Source organism: Fistularia commersonii, chromosome 12 (assembly GCF_037954325.1).
Source record: "Fistularia commersonii isolate RoL2024-O1a breed Wild chromosome 12, RoL_Fcom_v1.0, whole genome shotgun sequence".
NCBI lineage: Eukaryota > Metazoa > Chordata > Actinopteri > Syngnathiformes > Fistulariidae > Fistularia > Fistularia commersonii.
The window spans coordinates 7,000,333-7,024,241 of record NC_141295.1 but is presented as its reverse complement, the minus strand read 5'-3'; the positions used below and the strand labels follow the sequence as shown (position 1 = coordinate 7,024,241).

The window sequence follows — 23,909 nt, the reverse complement described above, 5'->3', positions numbered from 1 at the left end:
AGTTCGCCAGGAGGAGGAAGCAGGAAGGCGCGCACAAGCTGTGTCACAGGCGAAGCAGGGGCAGTGGATGACATGGGAGGGAGTCGAGAAGCGGAAGATCTCCTGGAAAGATCTGTGGGAGATGGAGGCCTTCAGGGCGAGCTTTACCATCAGGGCAGCCTATGATGTCCTGCCTTCTCCTGCTAATCTAAACCAGTGGTATGGCGAAGACCCTACATGCCCTCTATGCTCTAGCCCAGCGACACTGAAGCACATCTTAGTGGGATGCAAGACCAGCCTCTCCCAAGGCCGTTATACCTGGCGACACAACCAGGTATTAAGATGTCTTGCAGCGGTGCTGGAAACTCGCCGGACGAGCGTAAATGCCCTTCCTCCTCCGTCATCCCGTTGGCACACAACTCCATTCGTGCGGGAGGGGCAAGCCAACCTACCCCCCACGAGAACTGACCTTGGGCCACTGGCCAGTGCACGGGACTGGAAGCTGCTAGCGGACCTGGACAAGAGACTTTGCTTCCCAGCTGAGATCGCATCCACCAACCTGCGACCAGACCTGTGGTCATCCTCTCTCAGGCTCATCTACATCATAGAGCTCACGGTGCCCTGGGAGGGTGCAGTGGAGGAGGCCTATGAACGAAAGAAGCTGAGATATGCTGAAGTGGTCACAGATGCTCAGCGACAAGGCTGGAAAGCGAAGGTTCGTCCAGTGGAAGTAGGCTGCAGAGGCTTCATAGCCACATCAACATCGAGGCTACTCAGGGAGATTGGAGTTAAAGGACGTGCCCACAGACGGGCAGTCAAGGACCTCTCCGGGGCTGCTGAAAATGGGAGCCAGTGGCTGTGGCTGAAGAGAAGAGATCCAACGTGGGCTTTCAGGTGAGCTGATGGCATCTAGGGAGTGAACCTGGGACGCTGGGATTCACTGCTGAACCCTCTGGAGATGTCGTGGGCCAATCAGCGAAACATCAATGAAGGAGGGCGCTCACTTGACAACCTGAAGGAGGCCATCGCTCACTTGAAACCCCACAGAGTTTCTTCGGTGCCTTAGGCATGATTTCATCAAGGGATACCAACACCTAGTCCTACACAACAGATCTGCGTCATATAGGCTATACTAGGCTATACTTATTCAGCCTGTTGTTCTCTATTTTATTTTTATTTAAATTGCCATTTAAGATGAAATGTCTATTCTTGGTGTTGGATTTTATCTAATAAATTTCCCCCAAAAATGTGACATTCCCCAGTGCAACATATATATGTTTTTTGTGTTCTTTAGTATGCATTTTTGTCAGTTGAGACTTAAAATCTGGGGCGATTTATAATCCGAAAAATACGGTAGAGAGAGCAGGAGCGAGCAAGAGAGACATACAGAAATAAAAAGGAGTTTACAGATCATTGACGAAGTTTAGAGCAGGTATGTTCTTTTTGTTTGGGATTCCTCAATAGTGACATCATCTAAATGAGAATGTTATCTCCTTTAGGATTTGCCCTTCAGGGGTCGCCACAGCGAATCAACCTTCCCCATCTAATCCTATTCTCTTTATTCTCCTCTCTCACACTAAGTTACTTAATTTCCCCTCTCACTACATCCATTGATCTTCTCTTTGGTCAGTCTCTAGACCTCCTGCAAGGAATCTCCAATCCCAGCATCCGTCTATCAGTATATTCAATAACCCTTCTTTTGTACATGACCAAAGTCTGGCTTCTCTGATCTTCTCTCCAGAACCTCTAACATGTGCTGTTCTTCTGAAGGACTCATTCCTGATCCTATCCATCCTCGACAATCCCAAAGAGAACTTCCATATCTTCCTCTCTGCAACCTCCAGCTTGGCCTCCTGTCTTTTTGGCATTGTCACTGTTTCTAAACCATCTAGCATCGCTTGTCTCACCACTGTCATGTACACCTTTCCTTTCATTCTCGCCGATAGTCTTCTATCACATTGTACCCCTGACACTTTTCTCCATCCATTCCAAACTATGCAAACTCGTTTCTTTACCTCTTTTCCCCATTCTCCGTTGCTCTAGACTGTTGACCTCATGTATCGAAATCCTCCAACTTCCTGATCTCCACTCCCTGTAGCCCCATCGTTCCACCGAAGTTCCTCTCATTCACACACATATATTGTCTTGCTGCGACTAACCTTTATGTCTCTCCTTTCCAGAGCATATCTCCACCTCACTAGATTTTCCTCAACCTGTTTCCTGCTTTCACTACAGATCACAATGTCATCTGCAAACATTATGGTCCATTTAGATTCCTGTCTAACCTTATCTGTCAACCTGCTTGATCCCTGATGAAGTCCCACCTCCACCTTGAACCTCTCTGTTACCCAGACACTACACCTCACCACTGTCTCCCAGCTAGCATACATGTCCTCCACCAGTCTAACATACTTCTTTGACACTCCACTCATACTCATACAATACCAGAGTTTCTCTCTTGGCACCCTGTTGTATGATTTTTCTAGATCTACAAAGCAGCTCCCTCTGACCCTCTCTGTACTTCTGTTCTAGCATTCTCAAAGCGAATACTGCATCTGTAGTACTCTTTTATGAAGCCTTAGTGTTGTTCACAAATGCTGACTTCTGCTCTCAGCTTAGTTTTCAGTCCTCTTTCCCATAACTTCTCATCAACTTTATCCCTCTAAAGTTGCCGCAATTCAGCACATCCCCCTTATTCTTAAAAATGGGCACCATTGTGGTGGACACAAAGGGGCGTGGTCTCTCACCCCACGGGACTAATGGTCGGGGCGCGTGGTTAAGCCGGGTATATATAGATGATCCCAGATGTTCAAGTTCTAGTTGTATTTTGTTGGCGTTTCAAATTAAAGAACCGAACTCCGATACGCCTCCGCAATTATTTCATTGTTGAAACACCACATTGGTGACCCCGAACTGGGCATGTCTGAATTAGATGAAGCGATTCTATTTCATCTACGGCTCCCCATCCAGCACAGCCGGACCCAACTGTCCTCACTGTCCAACCGAACATACAGGTCATCGTACGCCCTTTGTATTGCCTTTGCTACCTCTATCCTCACCTTATGTTGTATCTTCCTGTACTCCTGTCTGTTCTCCTCAGTCCCACTTCTTCTTTGCTAACCACTTTCTCTGTATATACTCCTGCACTTCCTCATTCCACCACCAGTCTCCTTATCTACTTTCCTTCCAGATAACACACCAAGTACTCTTCTACCTGTCTCCCTGATAACACTAGCTGTTATTGTCCAATCATGTGGAAGCTCTCCCTGACCACCCAGAGCCTTTCTCAATTCCTCCCTGAAAACCATGCAACATTCTTCCCTTTTCAGCTTCCACCACTTTGTCCTCTGCTCTGCCTTTGTCCTCTTGATCTTCCTTGTCACCAGAGTCATCCTACAAACCAGCATCCTATGCTGTCTGGCTATACTCACCTACAATTACTTTGCAGTCACTGATCTCTTTCAGGTTACCTTGTCTATACAAGATGTAGTCTACCTGCTTGTTCCTACCTCTGCTCTCATAAATTACCCTATGATCCTGTTTTTTCTGGAAAAAAGTGTTCACTACAGCCATTTTCAGCCTTTTTGCAAACTCTACCACTATCTGTCCCTCTGCATTCCTATTCCTGTAACCAAACCTTCCCCATCACTTCTTCATCCCCTCCATTGCCTTCACCAACATGTCCACTGAGGTCTGCACCAATTACTACTCTCTCATTTCTGGGGATATTCTGCATCATTTCATCTAACTCATTCCAGAACTTCTCCTTCTCACATCCCACCTGCGGGTCATAGCCAATAATAACATTGAGTATCACAGCTTCAATTTCCAGTTTCAGACTCATAAGTCTATCTGACATTCTTTTCACCTCCAGAACGTTCCTAACAAACTCCTCCTTCAAGATAACTCCTACTCGATTTCTCTTGTTGTCAGTACCATGATAGTACAACTGAAAGCATGCTCCTAAGCTTTTAGCCTTACTACCTTTCCACCTGGTCTCCTGGACACACGGTATATCCACTTTCCTTCTCTGCCTCATGTTGACCAACTCTCTACCTTTTCTTGTCATAGTCCCAATATTCAAAGCCCCTACTCTCAGTCTCAGGCTCTTGTCTTTCCTCTTCTCTCTCTGCTTCCGAACACGCCTTTTTCCTCTCCTTCTTTGACCTATAGTAGCTCAGTTTCCATTGGTTCCTTGTAGGTCATCGGTACCAATGGCGGATGTTGTTAACCTGGGCCTCGACCGATCCAGTATGATCTGGTTATTGTGGTTGAATCGCATGTTTGGTTTTGGCAAAAGTTTTATGCCGGATGCCCTTCCTGACACAAACCTCTCCACTTATCCAGGCTTTGGACGAGGTCAGGGAGACACTATGCTTTGTCCCCCAAGGCTGGCTCGGGGAGACACCGACCAGTGTCTCCCTGAGGCTGCATTATCTCAACAAAGATTATATACAAAAAATGAGAAATTTCATTCTTAAGTGCGAAGGATCCATATTGCTCCAGTGCCAGCCATCAGTGCACACTGTGCAACTTGAGTTTATTGCTTTTAACAGGACCCCCACAAAGACTGAAGACTTTGTATTGCTTCATTTTTGTGCAAATAGAAAAAGTATCTGTTGTTATAGTTTGTGAAGTTTAAGGTTTGAATTTCTGTGTGTGTGTGTGTGTGTGTGTGTGTGTGTGTGTGTGTGTGTGTGTGTGTGTGTGTGTGTGTGTGTGTGTGTGTGTGTGTATATGTGTGTGTGTGTGTTTGTGTTTTAAATATTGATGATAAAGATATGCATTCCCACTAAATCCCCACAATTTCATCTTATGAGTTGGTTCATTATGGTCAAATGTAAATACAATTTCAGTAGGTATTCCTGGTCTATCCAGCTAAACCCTACTCAGCGCTTTTTATCACTAACTTACTCAAAGTCAAATTTGGTGGTTGTATCTATAGAATAATGTACCGTATATTGTGGACCATAAGGTGCACCTCATTATAAGGTGCAATATCAATAAATGGGTCTATTTTCACACATAAGGTGCACTGCGTTACAAGTTGCATGGTAAAACATACGGTATATAAAGTGAAACAAAACGTAGAACTTTATTCGACTCATTCACAACACAGTGAAGGATGACTTGTTGTTCCCTCTGGTGCATATAGATATTGTACTTGTCCCTGTTTTCTTGACAATACAGTTCATTGGGATGCCAAAAGTGAGGGAGACCTCACAGTGATGTGGTCTGGCTGGACCTTTTTTGCAGTGATCTTGTTCTTGCAGTAAGTGCAGAAGACGGCGAGCGTTTCTTTGTAATCCTTTGGCAGTGGCTACGAGATGGTAGTTCTCGTGCGGATGGAGAGATGATGCCTTTTCATAAAATGGACGCACCAAGAAGGACCTCCTAGAAAGTCATCGATCTTTGTGTTGTGTGCTAATGCTCTTGGTTTGAGTTGAATGGAGACTGTAGAGACACTTCTACCTGCTGTTCTCTGTTCAATAATCCACTGTTTAATTTTCTCCTCTAACTTTATACAGTATATATATCTACAAATATACATTTACACACAATATATACACAATATCAGTTCATTTAATATATCCTTTGTTCCGGATTTCTGCTCATATTGGCTCGTAGAGCAGTTTTTATATTTTTCTTTCACTGTTTCATATCAGTAAAGGCTGTACTGTGTCCATGTTTCTTACTCGATACATGGAACTGTGTTTTTTCTCTTTTCTTTTTTTCTTTTTCAGCTCTTTAACTCGACATTTTGGTGGCCAAGTATGTTTGTTAGTGCTAGTTAGGGTCAGCAAGTAGCCATTCTGCAAAACCTATGACCCTGATTTTTGCAATGTTTGCTGACCTTTCCGTATTACTCCCTTCGATATCGTCACTCGCAGCTTTTTGCTCCTCATGGAGTTGGTGAGCACAAAAAGGTCAGACTTTTGTGGTGACATGCTTCCAGAGGAGATACTTTGCAAGAACTCATCTCACCATGGTAACGCCACCGATCACAAACATAAGGTAACCAGAAGGGGAAAGAAGAAAAAGAGCAGTGCTATAGCTAGACTTAAATGGGAGACCTGGGAACAATACGCGCCCCCCTCCCCCCACTATTCTGGCCAACTCAATTCTAGTTTTCACAGAAATGTAGCTGAACAACACTGATAACAACAGTATGATGCATATTGAGACTGGATTGGGGCATTGGGATCACTGGAAAACATCCTGGTGGCGGAGTGTGTGTGTGCCTGTAAATACACGCAGGTGCTCATCAGTGGCTATGAGGGAGAAACTGTACACTGTGGACATTAAACTCCTGGTTGTCTCCCTTTGCCCCTTCCATTTACCGTGAGAATTTCCTCAGGTTTTCCTTATCTGTTTCCATTCATCCCAAAGCTAATGCTACTACTGCCACTGAACACATCTTGAGCTCACTAAATTAACTGGAATGCATTTCACCAGATTCACTGAAATTTACAGCTCAGTCCCAGATGCATACAAGTCTCTTGCACTCCCATCTCTCGACTCTGTTTACCACAACACTATCTTACTAGTTCCAGCATACACTCCCATTATAAGGAGGGCTACTTGTTACTCAAAACATTAAGCAGTGGACCAAGGATGCAGTTTTAGCTCTCAAGAATACTTTGAGTCCACAGATTGAAGTAACCTCTTAGTACACTCCAATAACATCAATGATCAAGTCGACACCATCTCCTCATACGTCTCTTTCAAGATTCGAGATTCAAAGCATTTATTGTCACTTGAACAGTGTAGAAACCAGTTTTCCTGTACAGTGAAATTCCTAAGTTTTTGTCTGCAGTGCATTGCGATATGTGCTGTTAGAAGAGTGTAAATATTGTTATAAATATGATTTTAGATATGAATGCGAATATTGCAATAGAACAGTGAGTATAGTACAGTGCAATAAGACATTTGAGTCGAGCTTGGTTTGTAACTCACAAAGGTCAGGTGTAAGGATGAGTGCAAATTAAGTGGCAGTAGACTTTACATGTGCAGGAAGAAGAATGAGTGTCAGCTGTTTAAGCGTCTGATGGCAGTCGAGTAGAACAAGTTTTTTAATCGTTCTATATTTCACACTCCTGTACCTCTGGACGGAGGGTAGGAATGTGAACAGTCCATGTTGGGGGTGGGCGTGATCCTTGGCAATGGAGGCAGCTCTCCTGTGGACTCTGGGATTGTGGATGCTCTGCAGAGAAGGCAGTGGGGCTCAAGTGATCCTCTATGCAGTCCTCACTACTCGCTGCAGGTATCTGTGGTCCAGAGCAGTGGTGCTGCTGCACCACACAGTGATGCAGCTGGTCAAGATGCTCTCAACAATGAAGAAGTTGCTGAGGATCTTAAACGACATACCAAACCTCCTCAACCTATTCAGGAAGTACAGCCGCTGTTGAGCCCTGCTGACCATCTGCATGGTGTTGAGGAACCAGGTGAGGTCCTCACTTATGTGGACACCCAGGTATTTAAAGCTGCTCACTCTCTCAACCGTAAGACCTTGGAGGAGCAGTGGCTGATGAGGTCTTCTCTCCATCATGTTCACTATCATCTCCTTGGACTGGTCCGTGTTGAGGGTGACATTGTTGTACTCACACCACTTCACCAGACTGAACTCCTCCATCTGTGGGATGTTTCATCTCCACCGGTGATGCGTCCTATCACTTCAGTGTCATCTGCAAACTTCAGGATGAGACACAGTTGAGGAGTGCCTGTATTCATGATGATGCTGGCTGAGGTCCTGTTACCTATGCTGACAGACTGGGGTCTGCTAGTCAGGAAGTCAAGGAGCCTGTCACAGAGGGTGGGATGCAGGCCAAGGGTGGACATTTTTTGTGAGTTTGTGGGGTATGACCTTGTTGAATACAAAGCTGTAGTCCACGAAGAGCATCTTTGTTTTCTAGATCTTTGTTTTCTAGGTGGGACAAGGAGTAGTGGAGGTTGGCGGCAATGGCATCTGAGTTGAACCTGTTGGACTGGTATGCGAATTGCAGGGGGTCGAGGGTGTCTGGGATGTCATTCTGAATGTGGGCCAGGACCACTCTCTCGAAGCACTTTATGATGATTGGAGTGAGTGCTACTGGCCTGTAGTCATTCAGGCAGTTGGATGGGCTCCTCTTGGGGAGGGGTACGATGGTTGTGTGCTTGAAGCAGGTGGGGACGGTGCTCTGGCTGAGGGAGAGGTTGAAGATTGCAGTGAGAGCATCACCCAGCTCATTGGCACAAGCTGAGAGGGTCCCCGGGATGTTGTCCGGTCTGGCTGCCTTGAGGGGATTGGGTATCTGGTCTGATGATACTGTGAGAGGGGTGGTCGGCAGTCCCGCCGTGTGTGTAACTTGCCCCTGTGTTGTGGTTGGGGTTCTCAAAGCGGGTGTTGAAGTTGTTGAGGTTGTCCGGCAGGTTGTCTGCAGTGATGCTGATTCTTGTGGTGGGCATGTAGTCCATGATGTGCCGCAGGCCTTGCTACATCCGCCCAGGGTCAGCAGTGGACTAGAAGCCACCCACCTTCTCTCTGTACTGCCTTTTGGCTGTTCTGATGGCCTTCTACAGTCCATACTTAGCAGCTTTGTACTTTGTCTCATTGCCGGACCTAAATGCACGAGAGCAGGCACGCAGCATGCGGCGTACCTGACTGTTCAGCCAAGGCCTCTGGTTGGGAAACTTCCTAACTCCTATGGTGGGCAAGATGTTGTGAACATAAGTGCTGATGTACCTGGTCACATACCTGGCGTTCTCCTGGACGCTGACGGAAGAGTCCTTCTGAGTGGCTGCGGTCCTGAACACATTCCAGTCGGTTGTAGCAAAACAGTCCTGCAGGATGCCCTCTGAATCCAGGGTCCAGAGTTTGATTTCTCTGGTTTTGCTGTTTCAGTCTCTGTCTGTTTCAGTCTCTGTCTGTACGCGAGGTACAGAAATAAAGCGATGTGGTCTGACTGTCCAAAGTGGGGGCAGGGTGCGGCCTTGTACGTGACACGGATGTTTCTGTACATGAGGTCCAGGGTGTTCTTGTCCCGGGTGGGAATGTCCACATGTTGGTGATACGTGGGGAGTACGGTCTGCAAGTTGCACTGGTTGAAGTCGCCAGCTATGATCACGACGGCATCAGATCACGACAGATGATGTCATGGAGCTTGCCCAGCGCTGCCATGGAGTTAGAAATATAAGGACAAAGTGGGGTAAAAATTCATAGGGAGAGACCGCCGCTCTGCTCTGCCCGGCAAGGCCTTTAATACATTGCTGCCACCTGGCCAAACACCATCCATGTGGATAGCAATAGCCAGGCATCACTTCCTCACGACCTCAACTCCATCTACCCAAGATTTCAAGAAGGATGACAATATCAAGGTAGAAGTGATTAAGACCTCATGCATGCCTGGTGCCTCTACTATCACAGAGGTTGTGGTGAGAGCCCTGATACCAATTCACCGGATCCAGATAACATCAGTGATCACATCATGAAATACAGTGCTGAGCCGCAGTGATTTATTGACTGTGGAACAGTTCCCCAGCTGCTGAAACACTCACCCCATCACCAAGAAGAGCACCGCTAAAGCACTAATGACTTCACACCTGTGGCTCTGACCTCCCTCGTGATGAAGGCTATGGAGAGTATAGTTAAAGAACATATCATTGGATCAACCAGCTCGCTGATGAACCCTCTTCAATTCACTTACCACACAAGCAGAGGGGTGGAAGACACAAAGGTATTCATTTTAGACACCATACACAATTTTTACATGACATCCATGACTTTTCCTCTGCATTCTACACACTACAGCCCCACATTCTGGCTAACAAGCTCTCTTCTCTCTTCCACCTGGATGACCAACTCATTCTGTGGTTACTGGACTTTTTAAGCCACAGATGGTTGAGTCTTGTTCAAAACAGCTTCTCTGACCTTCGTCACACCTCTACCGGCTCTCCTCACAGCTACGTCCTTTCTCCACTGCTCTTCATCCTCTATACCATATGTGTTAAACTCAAGGTCCGTGGGCCACATCAGGCCCAGTCAACAATCATATCTGGCTTGCGAGATTTCATACAGATGTATAGTTCTTGTTATTAATGGCCCAGCGATATGATGTGCTTACAACACACAAACTACAGATACAACGCTTCAGAATGCAGAATGGAAGAATTCTGAATACAGAATGCAGCACTTCAGCTGCCTCGCCGAACACGAGGCAACATGGGAACATTCACGTGTCAATTAGGTGAAGCTTCTGTTACTGTATACCCACCCTATTGTAATGTTATCGCAAAGCTTGCCTCTCACAATGGTGAAAAACCATTCTGAAAACAGAGCCTTTCAAAACTGATGGCAGACTGTATGTATGTTTACAGCAGATGGAGCACCAGTGATGTGCCATGAAAAAAGTGGACTACTGGGAAGGATATAAGTAAAGATGCAGAAGGAGAACTGTTCTTGTGAGTTAACAGCATAGCACTGCATCATACACAAGGAAAACCCTGTGTGGTAAAGTGGGAAAAATGGAGCATATACTGAGGACTGTAATGCAAAACGTAAACCTTATCCAAGCTAAAGGTTTAAATCACTAGCAGTTTCAGTCTTTTATGCAGAAAATAGATTCAGAGTTTGCTGACATTCCTTATCATACAGAGGTGTGCTAGCTAAATTGGGGAAAGTTCTCAATACAGTTTTTGAATTCTGCAAGGAAATCTGTCAGTTCATGAACAGTAAAGGAAAATACTCTACAGTTTTACGTGATGATAAGTGGAAATGTGAGTTTGAATTTTTGCTGACATAACAGCTTATCTTAACATCGTAAACCTTCAGCTCCGGGACGTGACTGCATGATATGATTTGGTGAAGGCATTTCAAGTGAAGCTGCCCTTATGGGAGACAAAAATGCACCTGTAAAACTTGCCTCACTTTCCCTGTTGCCAGGGTGTTCCCAAATGCACACTTTGCTGATAAACTAAATGCACTGCGTACTGGGTTTGCACGGCGCTTCGGTGACTTTGAAGCGCAAAAGAAGGATTTCGAGCTGCTTTGCAATCCATTTGCCATTGGTGTAGAAACTGCACCTAACTCCAGCTGATGGAGCTGAGTGAGCTACAGTGTAATGGGACACTTAAGGCAAAGTAAACACTGGTGGGACCGTACACTTTATTTGCTCTATTCCTCAAGCAATGCCCCTGTTCCTATGTCTGCGGCTAAAACCTTGTGCATGTTTGGTAGCACATATCTGTATGAGAAGCTGTTCTCAATTTTAGAGATTAACACTGATGAACACTTGCAGTCCATCCTGAGAATCTCCACAACACAGGACTAACACGAAACCTAAATGAACTTGTTGCCAAAAAAAGATGCCAAACATCCAGTTTTGAAAAAATCGCAAAAGAGCAAAGAAAACCAAATGTTTTGATTTGTTGATTGTAATTTTTACTTAAAAGCACAAGGTGTTTTGCAGCATGTTCATATTTCTGACTTGTATAATTTTGCCTGGATGTATTTTTATGAGGCAAAATATTTTAAGTTATTTAAGGTTTAAATTGGTCTATTCTGGAATATTTCTCTCTGTTTTTATTCATGCTTATGTTCATAAAACATTTAGTTTTTTATGTGTTCAGTTAATGTTTATCCTGTTCAGCCCGTGACCTAGAGTGTGGTTTGAGTTTTGGCCCCCAGTGCAATAGAGTTTGACGCCATACACTGCGGTGCTCTATATGTTGACTGCGATCTACCAGTCGATCGCAAAGATAATACTGGTAGATCGCATAACTAAAAGAAGGAACTAAGTTCTAAAGAAATAGATGTCAGCCTATCATCCATCCCGTCACTTGATTGGTACCGTATTTTACCAACCATAAGGCACACAGGATTATAAGGCGCACCTTCAATGAATGGCCTATATTTAAAAAAAAATTCATGTATAAGGCACACCACATTATAAGGCGCATATAACAGAAGCTACAGTAGTGGCTTGGGTTTTGTTATGCATCCACTACATGGAGCTATGCTAAAGGGAATGTCATCAAAACAGTCAGATAAGTCAGTCAACCTCTATTAATAGAATACAAACCAACGTTCTGACAATTCCGTTCACTCCCAAAACAAGTTACTTCATTCACAATACGATACAGTACGCACCGGTAGCTCTTACCGGTATTTGCGCCGCCTTTGTTGAAAACAATGTATTTCCAACTCAGTTTGTCACATTTCAAAGCTTCTCATAAAATGACAACACCAAGAAGGACCACCTCTAAATTCATTGATGTTAAGTTCCCGTGCAAGCACTGTTGCCTTCATTCGAATAGTGATTGCAGTGACACTTCTACTTGCTGCTCTCTGTTCAACAACCCACTGTTCAAGTTTGTCTTCTAACTGTAGCCATCTCGCTTTGTTCCCTTGGAAACTCTGTTAAGTCTTCTTTACTTGGTGCAAGTCTTTTTGTTGCTTCCTCCACCTCCGCACCATTGATTCATTAATGTTGAATTCTCTCATTGCTGCTCTATTCCCGTGTTCTACTATGTGACTGATCGCCTTGAGTTTAAACTCTGTGTCATAAGCGTGTTTCTTCAAAGGTGCCATTTTGGGGTCTTTGTACATGCACAAGTGGTGTGGGACTGGAATTTTCCTTTACCGTTTTTGCCGCTACTACTTCGGGGATGCAAGCACACACACACAAAGGAAAATGCACGCTTCGCACAGTCATATATCCCAGCATGCACCGCGCTACTACTTCTACGGGAGATAATAGAGTCTGCGGCTGCTTCCCGTAGTTGCGAGACCTCTTGCGGCTCACTATTGATCAATACATAAGGCGCACCGGATATAAGGTGCACTGTCGGTTTTTGAGAAGATTAAAGGCTTTTAGGTGGGCCTTATTGTGCGGAGAAAACGGATACGGGAAAGCATCTGATTTTTTCTGGCACTGAGGTCATTGCACATGCACGAACAACAGCGTGAAGTGCAGCAAAATTAACAAGCTAGTCAGCAAGTTACCTCCAATTTTTAGCCCTCGTTTTTTTCTCTTAAACTTAAGAAAGGCTAAAAAATGAGTAGGGGAGCTGGACCAAGTAAGATGACAAAAACTCATCACTTTCATAGGGAATGGGAGGAGGACTTTTTTTCATGGTGACCTTTTCGGAGAACATTTGTCTCATCTGCCAGTCTACCATCGCAATACCAAAGAAGGGTCCCGTGGCAGAGGCCATAAAAAAAGACATGATGCAGAATATCCCCAGAGACGGTTGAGTGGTAATTGGGGCAGACTTCAATGGGCATGTTGGTGAAGGCAATATTGGGGATGAAGAAGTGATGGGCAGATTTGGTATGCAGGATAGGAATGGAGAGGGACAGATGGTGGTAGATTTTGCAAAAAGGATGGAAATGGCTATAGTGAACACTTTTTTCCAGAAAAAAACAGGATCATAGGGTAACTAATAAGAGGGGAGGTAGGAGCATGCAGGTAGACTAAATCCTGTATAGACAAGGTAACCTGAAAGAGATCGGTGACTGCAAAGTAGTTGTAGGTGAGAGTGTAGCCAGACAGCGTAGAATGGTGGTTTGTTGGATGACTCTGGTGACAAGGAAGATCAAGAGGACTAAGGCAGAGCAGAGGATAAAGTGGTGGAAGCTGAAAAGGGAGGAGTGTTGCATGGTTTTCAGGGAGGAATTGAGAAAGGCTCTGGGTGGTCAGGGAGAGCTTCCAGATGATTGGACAACAGCTAGTGTTATCAGGGAGACAGGTAGGAAAGTACTTGGTGTGTCATTTGTAAGGAAATTAGATAAGGATACTAGGTGTTGGAATGAGGAAGTGCCGGAGTATATACAGATAAAGTGGTTAGCAAAGAAGAAGTGGGACACTGAGAGGACTGAAGGGAACAGCCAGGGTTACAGGGAGATACAACGTAGAAGATAGAGGTAGCAAAGGCAAAACAAAGGGTGTATGATGACCTGTATGTTCGGTTGGACAGTAAGGAGGGAGAGAATGATCTATACAGGCTGGCCAAACAGAGAAATAAAGACGGAAAGGATGTACAATAGGTTCGGTTGATTAAGGATTGAGAGGGAAATGTATTGACAGATGCTAGAAGAGTGATGGTAAGATGGAAAGAGTACTATGAAGAGCTGATGAATATGGGGCAGAAGAGGTGACAATTGTAGACCACAAAGTAGCAGAGATTAGTAAAAGTGAAGTGAGGAAGGCATTGAAGAGAATGAAGAGTGGAAAGGCATTGGGTCCTCATGATGCACCTGTGGAGGTGTGGAAGTGTCAAGGAGAGGCAGCAATAGAGCTTTGACAAGATTCGATTATTCAACAGGATCTTAGAGAGTGAGAAGATGCCTGAAGAATGGAGACGGAGTGTGATGGTACCCGTTTTTAAGAATAAGGGAGATGTGCAGAATTGCCGCAACTATAAAGGGATAAAGTTGATGAGCCATACAATGAAGTTATGGGAAAGAGTAGTGGAAACTAGATTTGAGAGCAGAAGTCAGCATTTGTGAACAGCAGTATGGTTTTATGCCTAGAAAGAGCACTACAGATGCAGTATTTGCGTTGAGAATGCTAATAGAGAAGTACAGAGAAGGCCAGAGGAAGCTGCATTGTGTTTTTTGTAGATTTAGAAAAAGCATATGACAGGGTGCTAAGAGAGGAGCTCTGGCATTGTATGAGGAAATCTAGAGTGGCAGAGAAGTATGTTGGACTGGTGTAGGCCATGTATGCTAGCTGTGAGACAATGGTGCAGTGTGCTGTAAGGGTAACAGAGAAGTTCAAGGAGGTGGCACTCCATCAGGGATTAGCTCTGAGCCCCTTCTTGTTTACAGTGGTGATGGACAGGCTGACAGATGAGGTTAAACAGGAATCGACATGGACCATGATGTTTGCAGATGACATTGTGATCTGTAGTGAGAGCAGAGAACAGGTTGAGGAAAATCTAGAGAGGTGGAGTTATGCTCTGGAAAGGAGAGGAATGAAAGTTAGTCGTAGCAAGACAGAATATATGTGTGTGAATAAGAGGAACTTTGGTGGAATTGTGAGGCTACAGGGTGTGGAGATAAGGAAGTTGAAGGATTTCAGGTACTTGGGGTCAACAGTCCAGAGCAACGGAGAATGTGGAAAAGAGGTAAAGAAACGAGTTCGAACAAGTGTCAGGGGTACAATGTGATAGAAGACTATCGGCGAGAATGAAAGGAAAGGTATACAAGACAGTGGTGAGACCAGTGATGCTCTGTGGCCTAGAAACAGTTATAATGACCAAAAGACAGGAGGCAGAGCTAGAGGTCATAGAGATGAAGATGTTGAGGCTCTTTTTGGGAGTGACCAGGATGGACAGGATCAGGAATAAGTCTATCAGAGGACCAGCATATGTTAGATGTTTTGGAGAGCAGGTCAGAGAAGCCAGACCAAGATGGTTTGGTCATGTACAGATGAGGGATAGTGAATATATTGGTAGACGGATGCTGGAATTGGAGCTGCCAGGAAGGAGTTCTCGAGGAAGACTAACGAGAAGATTTATGGACATAGTGAGAGAGGATATGAAGGTAGTTGGTGTGAGAGAGGAGGATATAGAGAATAGGGTTAGATGGAGAAGGTCACTCTGGCGACCCCTGAAGGTAAAAGTCGAAAGGAGAAGAAGAAGACAGTTTCCTGTGGCTTAGGAGGTTAGAGCAGTCGCTTTTGAACCGAGCATCTCGTTTGGTTCCCATGATTCGTGCACTCCTCTTAGCTTGTCAAAATATTGTTGGGCCAGAGACTGAATCCCTAACTTTTCCACTGTGTTGTGGGGCTACTTCTGCTCATGATGCATCCAGGATGGGTTGAATAAAGTGGTCAAATTTCACTGATTATGTGCTGTATGTAAAACTGAATCTGACAGTAAAGTGCTTTTTTTGTCATCTGTGCAATTTATTCATTCCAAAATGTACAATAAGGCAAAAAGTTTTTTTGGCATGATGATTGGGTTTGTTTTTTCCACTTTGGACAATTTATTTGCCACCTGTTCCAATAATGGCTTAATGGATATGAAATAATTTGCTAATGTTTTTTTTCGTAGCACTTACTCTGTTGATGCTTAATGCTTGATGTTGATTTCCTGACATTATTCAATGCTAAGATATAGTTGGAAAAAAAAGAAATTGCCCTATATTTCAGTCCGTTCAAACTTTGAATACTTGTAAAATAGTACTCTTGGGAAAAAATCTTGACATGTTAAAGGTTAATTAATCAAAACCAGTCTCTTAATTGGGTGATTGTCATTCACTGCAGTTTACTATTTCCTGGCTATATGTCTCTGCCCTTCAAGGGCCCAATGCTCATCAGACTGGCATTCAAATTATTTTGATTTGAAGCTAGATGGAGAGAAGAGTCAGATCGAGTCAGTAACAGTTCCCCAGATGCGTATCTCAAACTAAAATGACCATTAGTAGCCCTAATGACTTTTGTGCCTGAATGAGATTTAATTCTGTATTTCTGACTGATCATCTATTTCCTGGCCAAAGATACTAAAATACATGTGTCAAACCCTAGGCTCACGGGCCAAAAGTGGCCTGCCACATCATTTTATGTGGCCCAGGAGAACATCTTTAAAGGTCTGACTATCTTAATATAAATAAGTCAAACGTGTGCATTTACCGTTTTTACTGTTGCTACTTCGGGGATGCAAGCACACACACACAAAGGAAAATGCACGCTTCGCACAGTCATATATCCCAGTATGCACCGCGCGCTACTCTTTCTACGGGAGAAAATAGCGTCTGTAGCTCCTTCCTGTAGTTGTGAGACCTTACAGTCAGAAGGTAGAGCGATCGTCTTTGGAACTGAACATTCTGGGTTCGATTCCTGAATCGTAAAAGTGTGGCTGTATGGTTCATTCATTCATGATGCGTTAATTGCAGAGAATAAATGTTCCCGTGGGGATTGATAAGGGATAGATTATTGTTAACTATTATTAAATTACAGTTCCCAAAATTCATGTCGATCATGTTACCCCGCGAAGTGACGACATCTTGCTATTAGATTGGAATGTATCCACATCAAGGCAATTTTTCAGTATTAAAACTGAATGAAACTCTAGCTCTATAATAAAAAATGATTAAATTAAGCTTTGAGGGAAATATATTAATGAATTAATTTATTCATTGTCTATAGATGTCTTGTCCCACACAATGGGTCATGTTGTGGCTGGTCCCCCCCATCTATTTTTTTTTGATTATTATTTGATTTTGAATTTTTTCATCTTACCCTATTAACTTAAAATAACTGGCTTCTCTTACTGTGCAAAATGGGCCAAGAAATTCTCTGTTTGAGAACAACTGAAATTTATAGCTTGGACTTCTTCCTTTTAGGCTGCTCCCTTTGGGGTTCGCCACAGCAAAGCCTTCATCATTCTCTATTCTCTGCATCCACACCAACTAACTTCAATTCAATTTTCCATTCATAAATCCCCTCTCTGGCCTTCCTCTAGATCAGTGTTTCCCAACCACTGTGCCATGGAACATTAGTGTGCCATGAATCAGGTATGCCATGGAAAATGCTCACGTTAGCTGATTGGTCCAAAAATTATTTATTCAATGCAAATAATGTGTCTTCGTATGTCTTTATATGTGGGCAGCATGCAGTGACAGGCAGAACAAGTAAAGGCTGTTCCACTAGATGGCAAACAGTAATTAATTAACCTGTGTATTTAACTCTGCAGCAGAGTCATTTGTGATCCTTCGAGTGAAACAGCGGCAGTGATATGCAATGGATGAATATTTTAAAAGAAAAAGTATTCAAACAGGACCTCGCGGTCCTGAAGAACATTCTGACCCAGATGAAAGCCCAAGTATGAGTAGTGGTCAGAAGAAGATAAAAAAGGTGAGCTCAAGACAATACAATGAAAGTATCGATTGCGTTTTCGAATCACCTTTAACCAACCATGCCGACTTCATTATGCCTTGTGTCTGAGGAAAATCTGTCCAATCAAACTTAAACGCTATCTAAAAACGAAACACTGTTCACTTCGAGATTAGAACACAGTCATTTTTTTTCATCTGGTAAACAGACAATGTTGTTCAAGAAAACCACGGAGACGAGTGAGAAACCTCTGAAAGCTAGCAATAAGGTTGCTGAACTCAATGCTTAATCCTAACAGCCACACACCGTGGCAGAGTGATTAATGCTATATGCCTGCAAAATCACCATAGAAGAAATGCTCAGCCCTGGCACCGTTAAAGAAATAGCCCCGCACTGAGTAAGTATACTGAGATTGCAGTTTCATTCAATTTCATTAAAAACATGTTCCATATATTTATTTGGTGGTGAGTTTTCTAATGTGAAAATGCCGTGTTTCAAAATAGGTTGGGAAACATTGCTAGAGATCATCTGCCTGGCAATTCCACCCTCAGCATCCTTCTACCTAGATATTCCCTTTCCCTCTTCTACATGTCTCAGTCTGACATTATATCCAAAAAAATCAAATAATGTGCTGCATTGATTAAAATATATACTGATATATTTTAATATATAGAAATATAACTTACTACATTGTATTTTAACTTTTTTTCTGGGTCTGTTTTTCCTTTGTCCTTTAGGATCCTAGAACAAAGCATAAATTTAAGATCCACACCTACGGGAGCCCCACTTTCTGCGACCACTGTGGCTCCCTGCTGTATGGCTTGATTCATCAGGGCATGAAGTGTGACTGTAAGTATTGTCCAACATAAGACAAGTTCTGTTTCAGTTTTGTTTTGTGAACATGTAGAGACGCTCCATACTGACTGCATTGTTTATTACAGCTCATGTAAGATTTATCAGCCTCAGAAAAATGATTACAGGCCTCCAGAAGACAACTAATCTGGAGAAAGTGTGCTTTTAGGCAAAGGAATGAACTTCACTCCAAAATGTAAATAATTGATGATACAGGGGTACAAATTTTAACTAGCAAGTAAAGCAAAGATATAGAAAACGGCAATAAAAAGCAACGTACGTTAATACAGTTACATGTACTTATAGATGATGAATTGATCCACTAAAGCAGCTTTCTGATATTAAACTGGAGATAACATGAGGATGCAAATTTTTTCATCAAATACAAGAAGTAAGAAAATATTTTAAAAAGGATCTATGGATACCAAGATGTTACTGTCCTATTGTACCAGCTACATAAAAACAATAATAACATCTCTCAACATATCTTAGTTGGTATAAAACTGAAAAAATCTTTTCACTGCATTGTTGCTTTCGTTGCAATGCTGTCTGGATAGTGACGTCAGATGGTCGCACTGGGCTTGGTCCCATTATTTTACCCTTCAGTGCAAAACCGTGTCATCTGTGAACCCCTCCCGATTTGAACCCAAGAACGATGTGAGCAAGAAGTCAAACTGGGCTTCAAAATGAAGAAGAACAAAGACATGGAGAGGCAAGAGTTGGCCAATGTTGCTGGTGGGCGTGCATCAACTACATTGCTATGCCGATAGAATTAGACAGCGTCTGATGTAAGGAGCTCCAATTTTTGTCATCAGCTGTTCACTGTGGACTTTTGGACTGCTGTGTTGACTCACTGGGTGACTCATTGTCAGCTTGCTTCATGATAGTGCCCAGTCTTTCATCATCCAGGGCAACATCTGCAGTAGCGGGTTGTTCACATCCTTGTTGGAGAACATTCAGTGTCTCCTGCCTATGGTGTTCCTTAAAACGGGCTTCACTTATTTCCCAAGGGCCTTTTGTTTGCTTGTGAAAGAAAACCATGGCTACGGTATTTGGCACTTGTGAGCTCTTTCAGCAGCTTAGGTCGCCTAAATGCATCAAATGTATCCTGAGAGAACTGTTGAAAATACAGCAGCGGGTCCTTAGGAAGTATGTACGTCCACAAGTAATTTCTCATTCCTTACCTCTCTTCTTTTCACTTTGAAATCTTGGAAGCCACTCCCTTTGTTTCCCTTGAACTGGACATTGCACCCAAAAGCCGCAAAATGTGGCATTATTACAGTATTCTGTATAGGGAAAGTTAACGCTTGTGGAAAGCCAATGAAAACACAATGCAACCAATTTACGTGATCAACTCAGCATGCATGCTAGTAAAGCAATGGGTGCAGTCATAGGTTAGAATATTTGTCAGTCAGAATACATGTCATAAATAAAGATTTTTAAAGAAATAATTGTTTTTTTAACAACACATTTCAGTATGTGACAAACATTAAAGCATATGTATGCCAATTAGTCCTCCCTGGCAGGGTTCCCTTTAAAGCTTTGCCCACTTGCATGTAAACATTTCTTCAAAATTGCAAAGATTTGCCATTAGTTATTACATACTCATCAAAAAGGCTGGTGTTGGTATTAAGCTCACTGCCCTGGAAGACGTGGTTAAGGACAGAATGCTGGCCAAACCGCTGGGAATCTAACCCCTCTCCAAAACAGTGGATAAACACTCAAGAGACTGACACAACTTAGATGTTTGAAGGAGCGACGTGGGGAAACATTCTTTTCCAGTGCCATCAAATTGTTCCCCTATTAGTGATTAATAAAGTTTATCTTACCTTATCTTAACTCTTCTGCCCTGGTTACATTTTCTTCATTTTCGTATAAATAAAAAATGTAAGAAATGCAGTCACTTTACTATGGCAATTAATTTTAAGGGAACTCTTAAATTTAATTCGGTCTGACTATGATTAAAAATGGTCAGAACTTATCATGGATAAATGGATAGATAGATTACATACAGTATGAGTCACAGTATGGGTCATATGGCCAATTGTTTTTCATCTCTTTCTTTTTATTCCCTCCAGCCTGTGATATGAATGTTCATAAGCAGTGTGTCATGAATGTGCCCAGCCTGTGTGGAACCGACCACACTGAAAGAAGGGGTCGTCTTTACCTTAAGTGTGAGGTCACTGGGGAGAAGATGCAGGTCACAGGTAGGTCCTCGTATTCACGAAAAAAAAATGAGAAGTGTAATCTGTCTTCAAGATACAGCTTTTCAACTTTTTATTTATGCAAATATCTAATCAACTTAACACATGGAAATATATCAGTCAAATCAGGCTTGAGGTTAAACCTGCTGAAACTCAGGCAATATATGAGACACGCCTAGCCTTGCTACCTTTCCACCTGGTCTCCTGGACACACAGTATCTTCACCTTCCTTCTCTTCCTCATGTCAACCAGCTCTCTAGCTTTTCCTGTTATTGATCCAATATTCAAAGTCCCTACTCGCAGTCCGAAACTCTTGCTTTTCTTCTTCTCTCTCCGCTTCTTGACAAACCGTAGTCCTCCCCTTCTTCAACAGTAGCCCAATTTCCACAGGTACACTTTAGCAGTCATAGTAGCAGTTGTCTTGACCAATTCAGTATGAGATGAATGGTTTGAGTTGCATATTTTGTTTTGGCACAAGTTTTGCCCTTCCTGTCTCAACCGTCAGCATTTATCCAGGCTTGGGACTGGCTCAAAATAGACATTGGGTTGTGCCCCGCTGAGGCTGTTTCTCTTTTTTACTAATTCTGAAGCTAGTAATTTGGGAATTATAATATAAAATATAATCAGTGAATGATCTCATACTGGCAATGAGCAAATCTACAGTCTTCTTCTTCTTCTTCTTCTTCTTCTTCTTCTTCTTCTTCTTCTTCTTCTTCTTCTTCTTCTTCTTCTTCTTCTTCTTCTTCTTCTTCTTCTTCTTCTTCTTCTTCTTCTTCTTCTTCTTCTTCTTCTTCTTCTTCTTCTTCTTCTTCTTCTTCTTCTTCTTCTTCTTCTTCTTCTTCTTCTTCTTCTTCTTCTTTTCTCTATATCCTCCTCTCTCACACCAACTACCTTCATATCCTCTCTGACTACATCCATTAATCTTCTCTTTGGTCTTCTTCAAGACCTCCTGCCTGGCTGCTCCAATTCCAGCGTCTGTCTACCAATATATTCACTATCCGTCATCTGTACATGACCAAACCATCTTGGTCTGGCTTCACTGACCTGCTCTCCAAAACATCTAACATATGCTGGTCCTCTGATCCTATCCATCCTGGTCACTCCCAAAGAGAACCTCAACATCTTAATCTCTACGACCTCTCGCTCTGCCTCCTGTCTCTTCGTCACTGTAACTGTTTCTAGTCCAAACAGCATCACTGGTCTCACCGCTGTTTTGTACACCTTTCCTTTCATTCTGGCTGATAGTCTTCTGTCGCACTTTTTCACTCTCTTTGCTCACCACTGCAAATAAGAAGGGGCTCCGAGCTGATCCCTGGTGGGGTCCCACCTCCTCCTTGAACTTCTCTGTTACCCCGACAGCACACTGCACCACTGTCTCACAGCTAGCATAGATGTCCAGCAACAGTTTAACATACTTCTCTGCCACTCCAGATTTCCTCATACAATACCAGAGTTCCTCTCTTGGCACCCTGTCATATGCTTTTTCTAGATCTACAAAAACACAATACAGCCACCTCCGGCCTTCTCTGTATTTCTTTATTAGCATTCTCAAAGCAAATACTGCATCTGTAGTACTCTTTCTAGGCATGAAGCCATACTACTTTTCACAAATGCTGACTTCTGCTCTCAGTCTAGTTTCCACTACTCTTTCCCATAACTTCATTGTATGGCTCATCAACTTTATCCCTCTATAGTTGTCGCAATTCTGTACATCCCCCTTATTCTTGAAAATGGGCACCATCACACTCCGTCTCTATTCTTAAGCATTTTCTCACTCTCTAAGATCCTGTTGAACAATCTAGTCAGGAATTCTACCGCTGCCTCTGCTTGACACTTCCACACCTATATCATCAGGTTTCACTGCGTCTGCACTCTTCATCCTCGTCAATGCCTTCCTCACTTCACTCTTACTAATCTCTGCTACTTTGTGGTCTACAACGGTGACCTCTTCTCCCCTTGCCTCTATTTCATTTTCCACATTCATCAGCTCTTCAAAGTATTCTTTCCATCATCCCATCACTCTTCGAGCATCTGTCAATATATTTGCTCTCTGTTCTTAATCACCCGGACCTGCTGTACATCCTTTCCATCTTTATGTCTCAGTTTCGCCAACCTGTAAAATCATTCTCTCTCTCCTTGCTGTCCAGCTGAGCATACAGGTCATTGTACGCCCATTATTTTGCCTTTGCTACCTCTATCATTACCTTACATTGTATCTCCCTGTACTCCCGTCTGTTCTCTTCAGTCCTCTCAGTGTCCCACTTCTCTGCTAACCGCTCCTCCTGCACTTCCTCATTCCATCACCAAGTCTCCTGATCTACTTTCGTTCCAGATGACACACCAAGTACTCTTCTACCTTTCTCCCTGATAACACTAGCTGTTGTTGTCCAATCATATGGAAGCTCTCCCTGACCACCCAGAGCCTTTCTCAACTTCTCCCTGATAACCATGTAACGCTCCTCCCTTTTCAGCTTCCACCAATTTGTCCTCTTGATCTTCCTTGTCACCAGAGCCATCCTACAAACCAGCATCCTATGCTGTCTGGCTACACGCTCACCTACAATTACTTCACAGTCACTGATCTCTTCACGTTACCTTGTCTATACAAGATGTAGTCTACCTGCTTGCTCCTACCTCCGCTCTCATAAGTTACCCTATGTTCCTGTTTTTTCTGGAAAAAAGTGTTCACTTTTTTCAGCCTTTTTGCCAAATCTACCACTATCTGTCCCTTTGCATTCCTATCCCGCATACCAAACCTGCCCATCACTTCTTCATCCCCTCTATTGCCTGCACCAACATGCCCATTGAAGTCTGCTCCAATTACTACTCTCTCATTTCTGGCGATATTCTGCATCACTTTATCTAACTCATTCTAGAACTTCTTCTTCTCCTCACATCCTACCTGCGGGTCATAGCCAATGATAATATTGAGTATCACACCTTCAATTTCTAGTTTCAGACCCCATTAGTCTATCTGACATTCTTTTCACCTCCAGAACGTTCCCAACAAACTCCTCCTTCAAGATAACTCCTCCATTTCTCTTGTTGTCAGTACCAT

General features: G+C 43.3%; 1 protein-coding gene across 4 annotated transcripts in view; it reads left to right on the top strand.

The window, feature by feature from the left end:
- LOC147228647 (protein kinase C alpha type-like) overlaps positions 1 to 23,909 on the top strand; it is a 111,337-nt gene that overhangs the window by 30,392 nt on the left and 57,036 nt on the right. For all 4 annotated transcript variants that reach the window (XM_086156767.1, XM_086156769.1, XM_086156768.1 and 1 more), the window contains exons 4-5: positions 18,533 to 18,644; positions 20,726 to 20,854. In XM_086156767.1, coding sequence (XP_086012893.1) covers positions 18,533 to 18,644; positions 20,726 to 20,854 — 241 coding nt within the window. The remainder of the gene's footprint in view (positions 1 to 18,532; positions 18,645 to 20,725; positions 20,855 to 23,909) is intronic.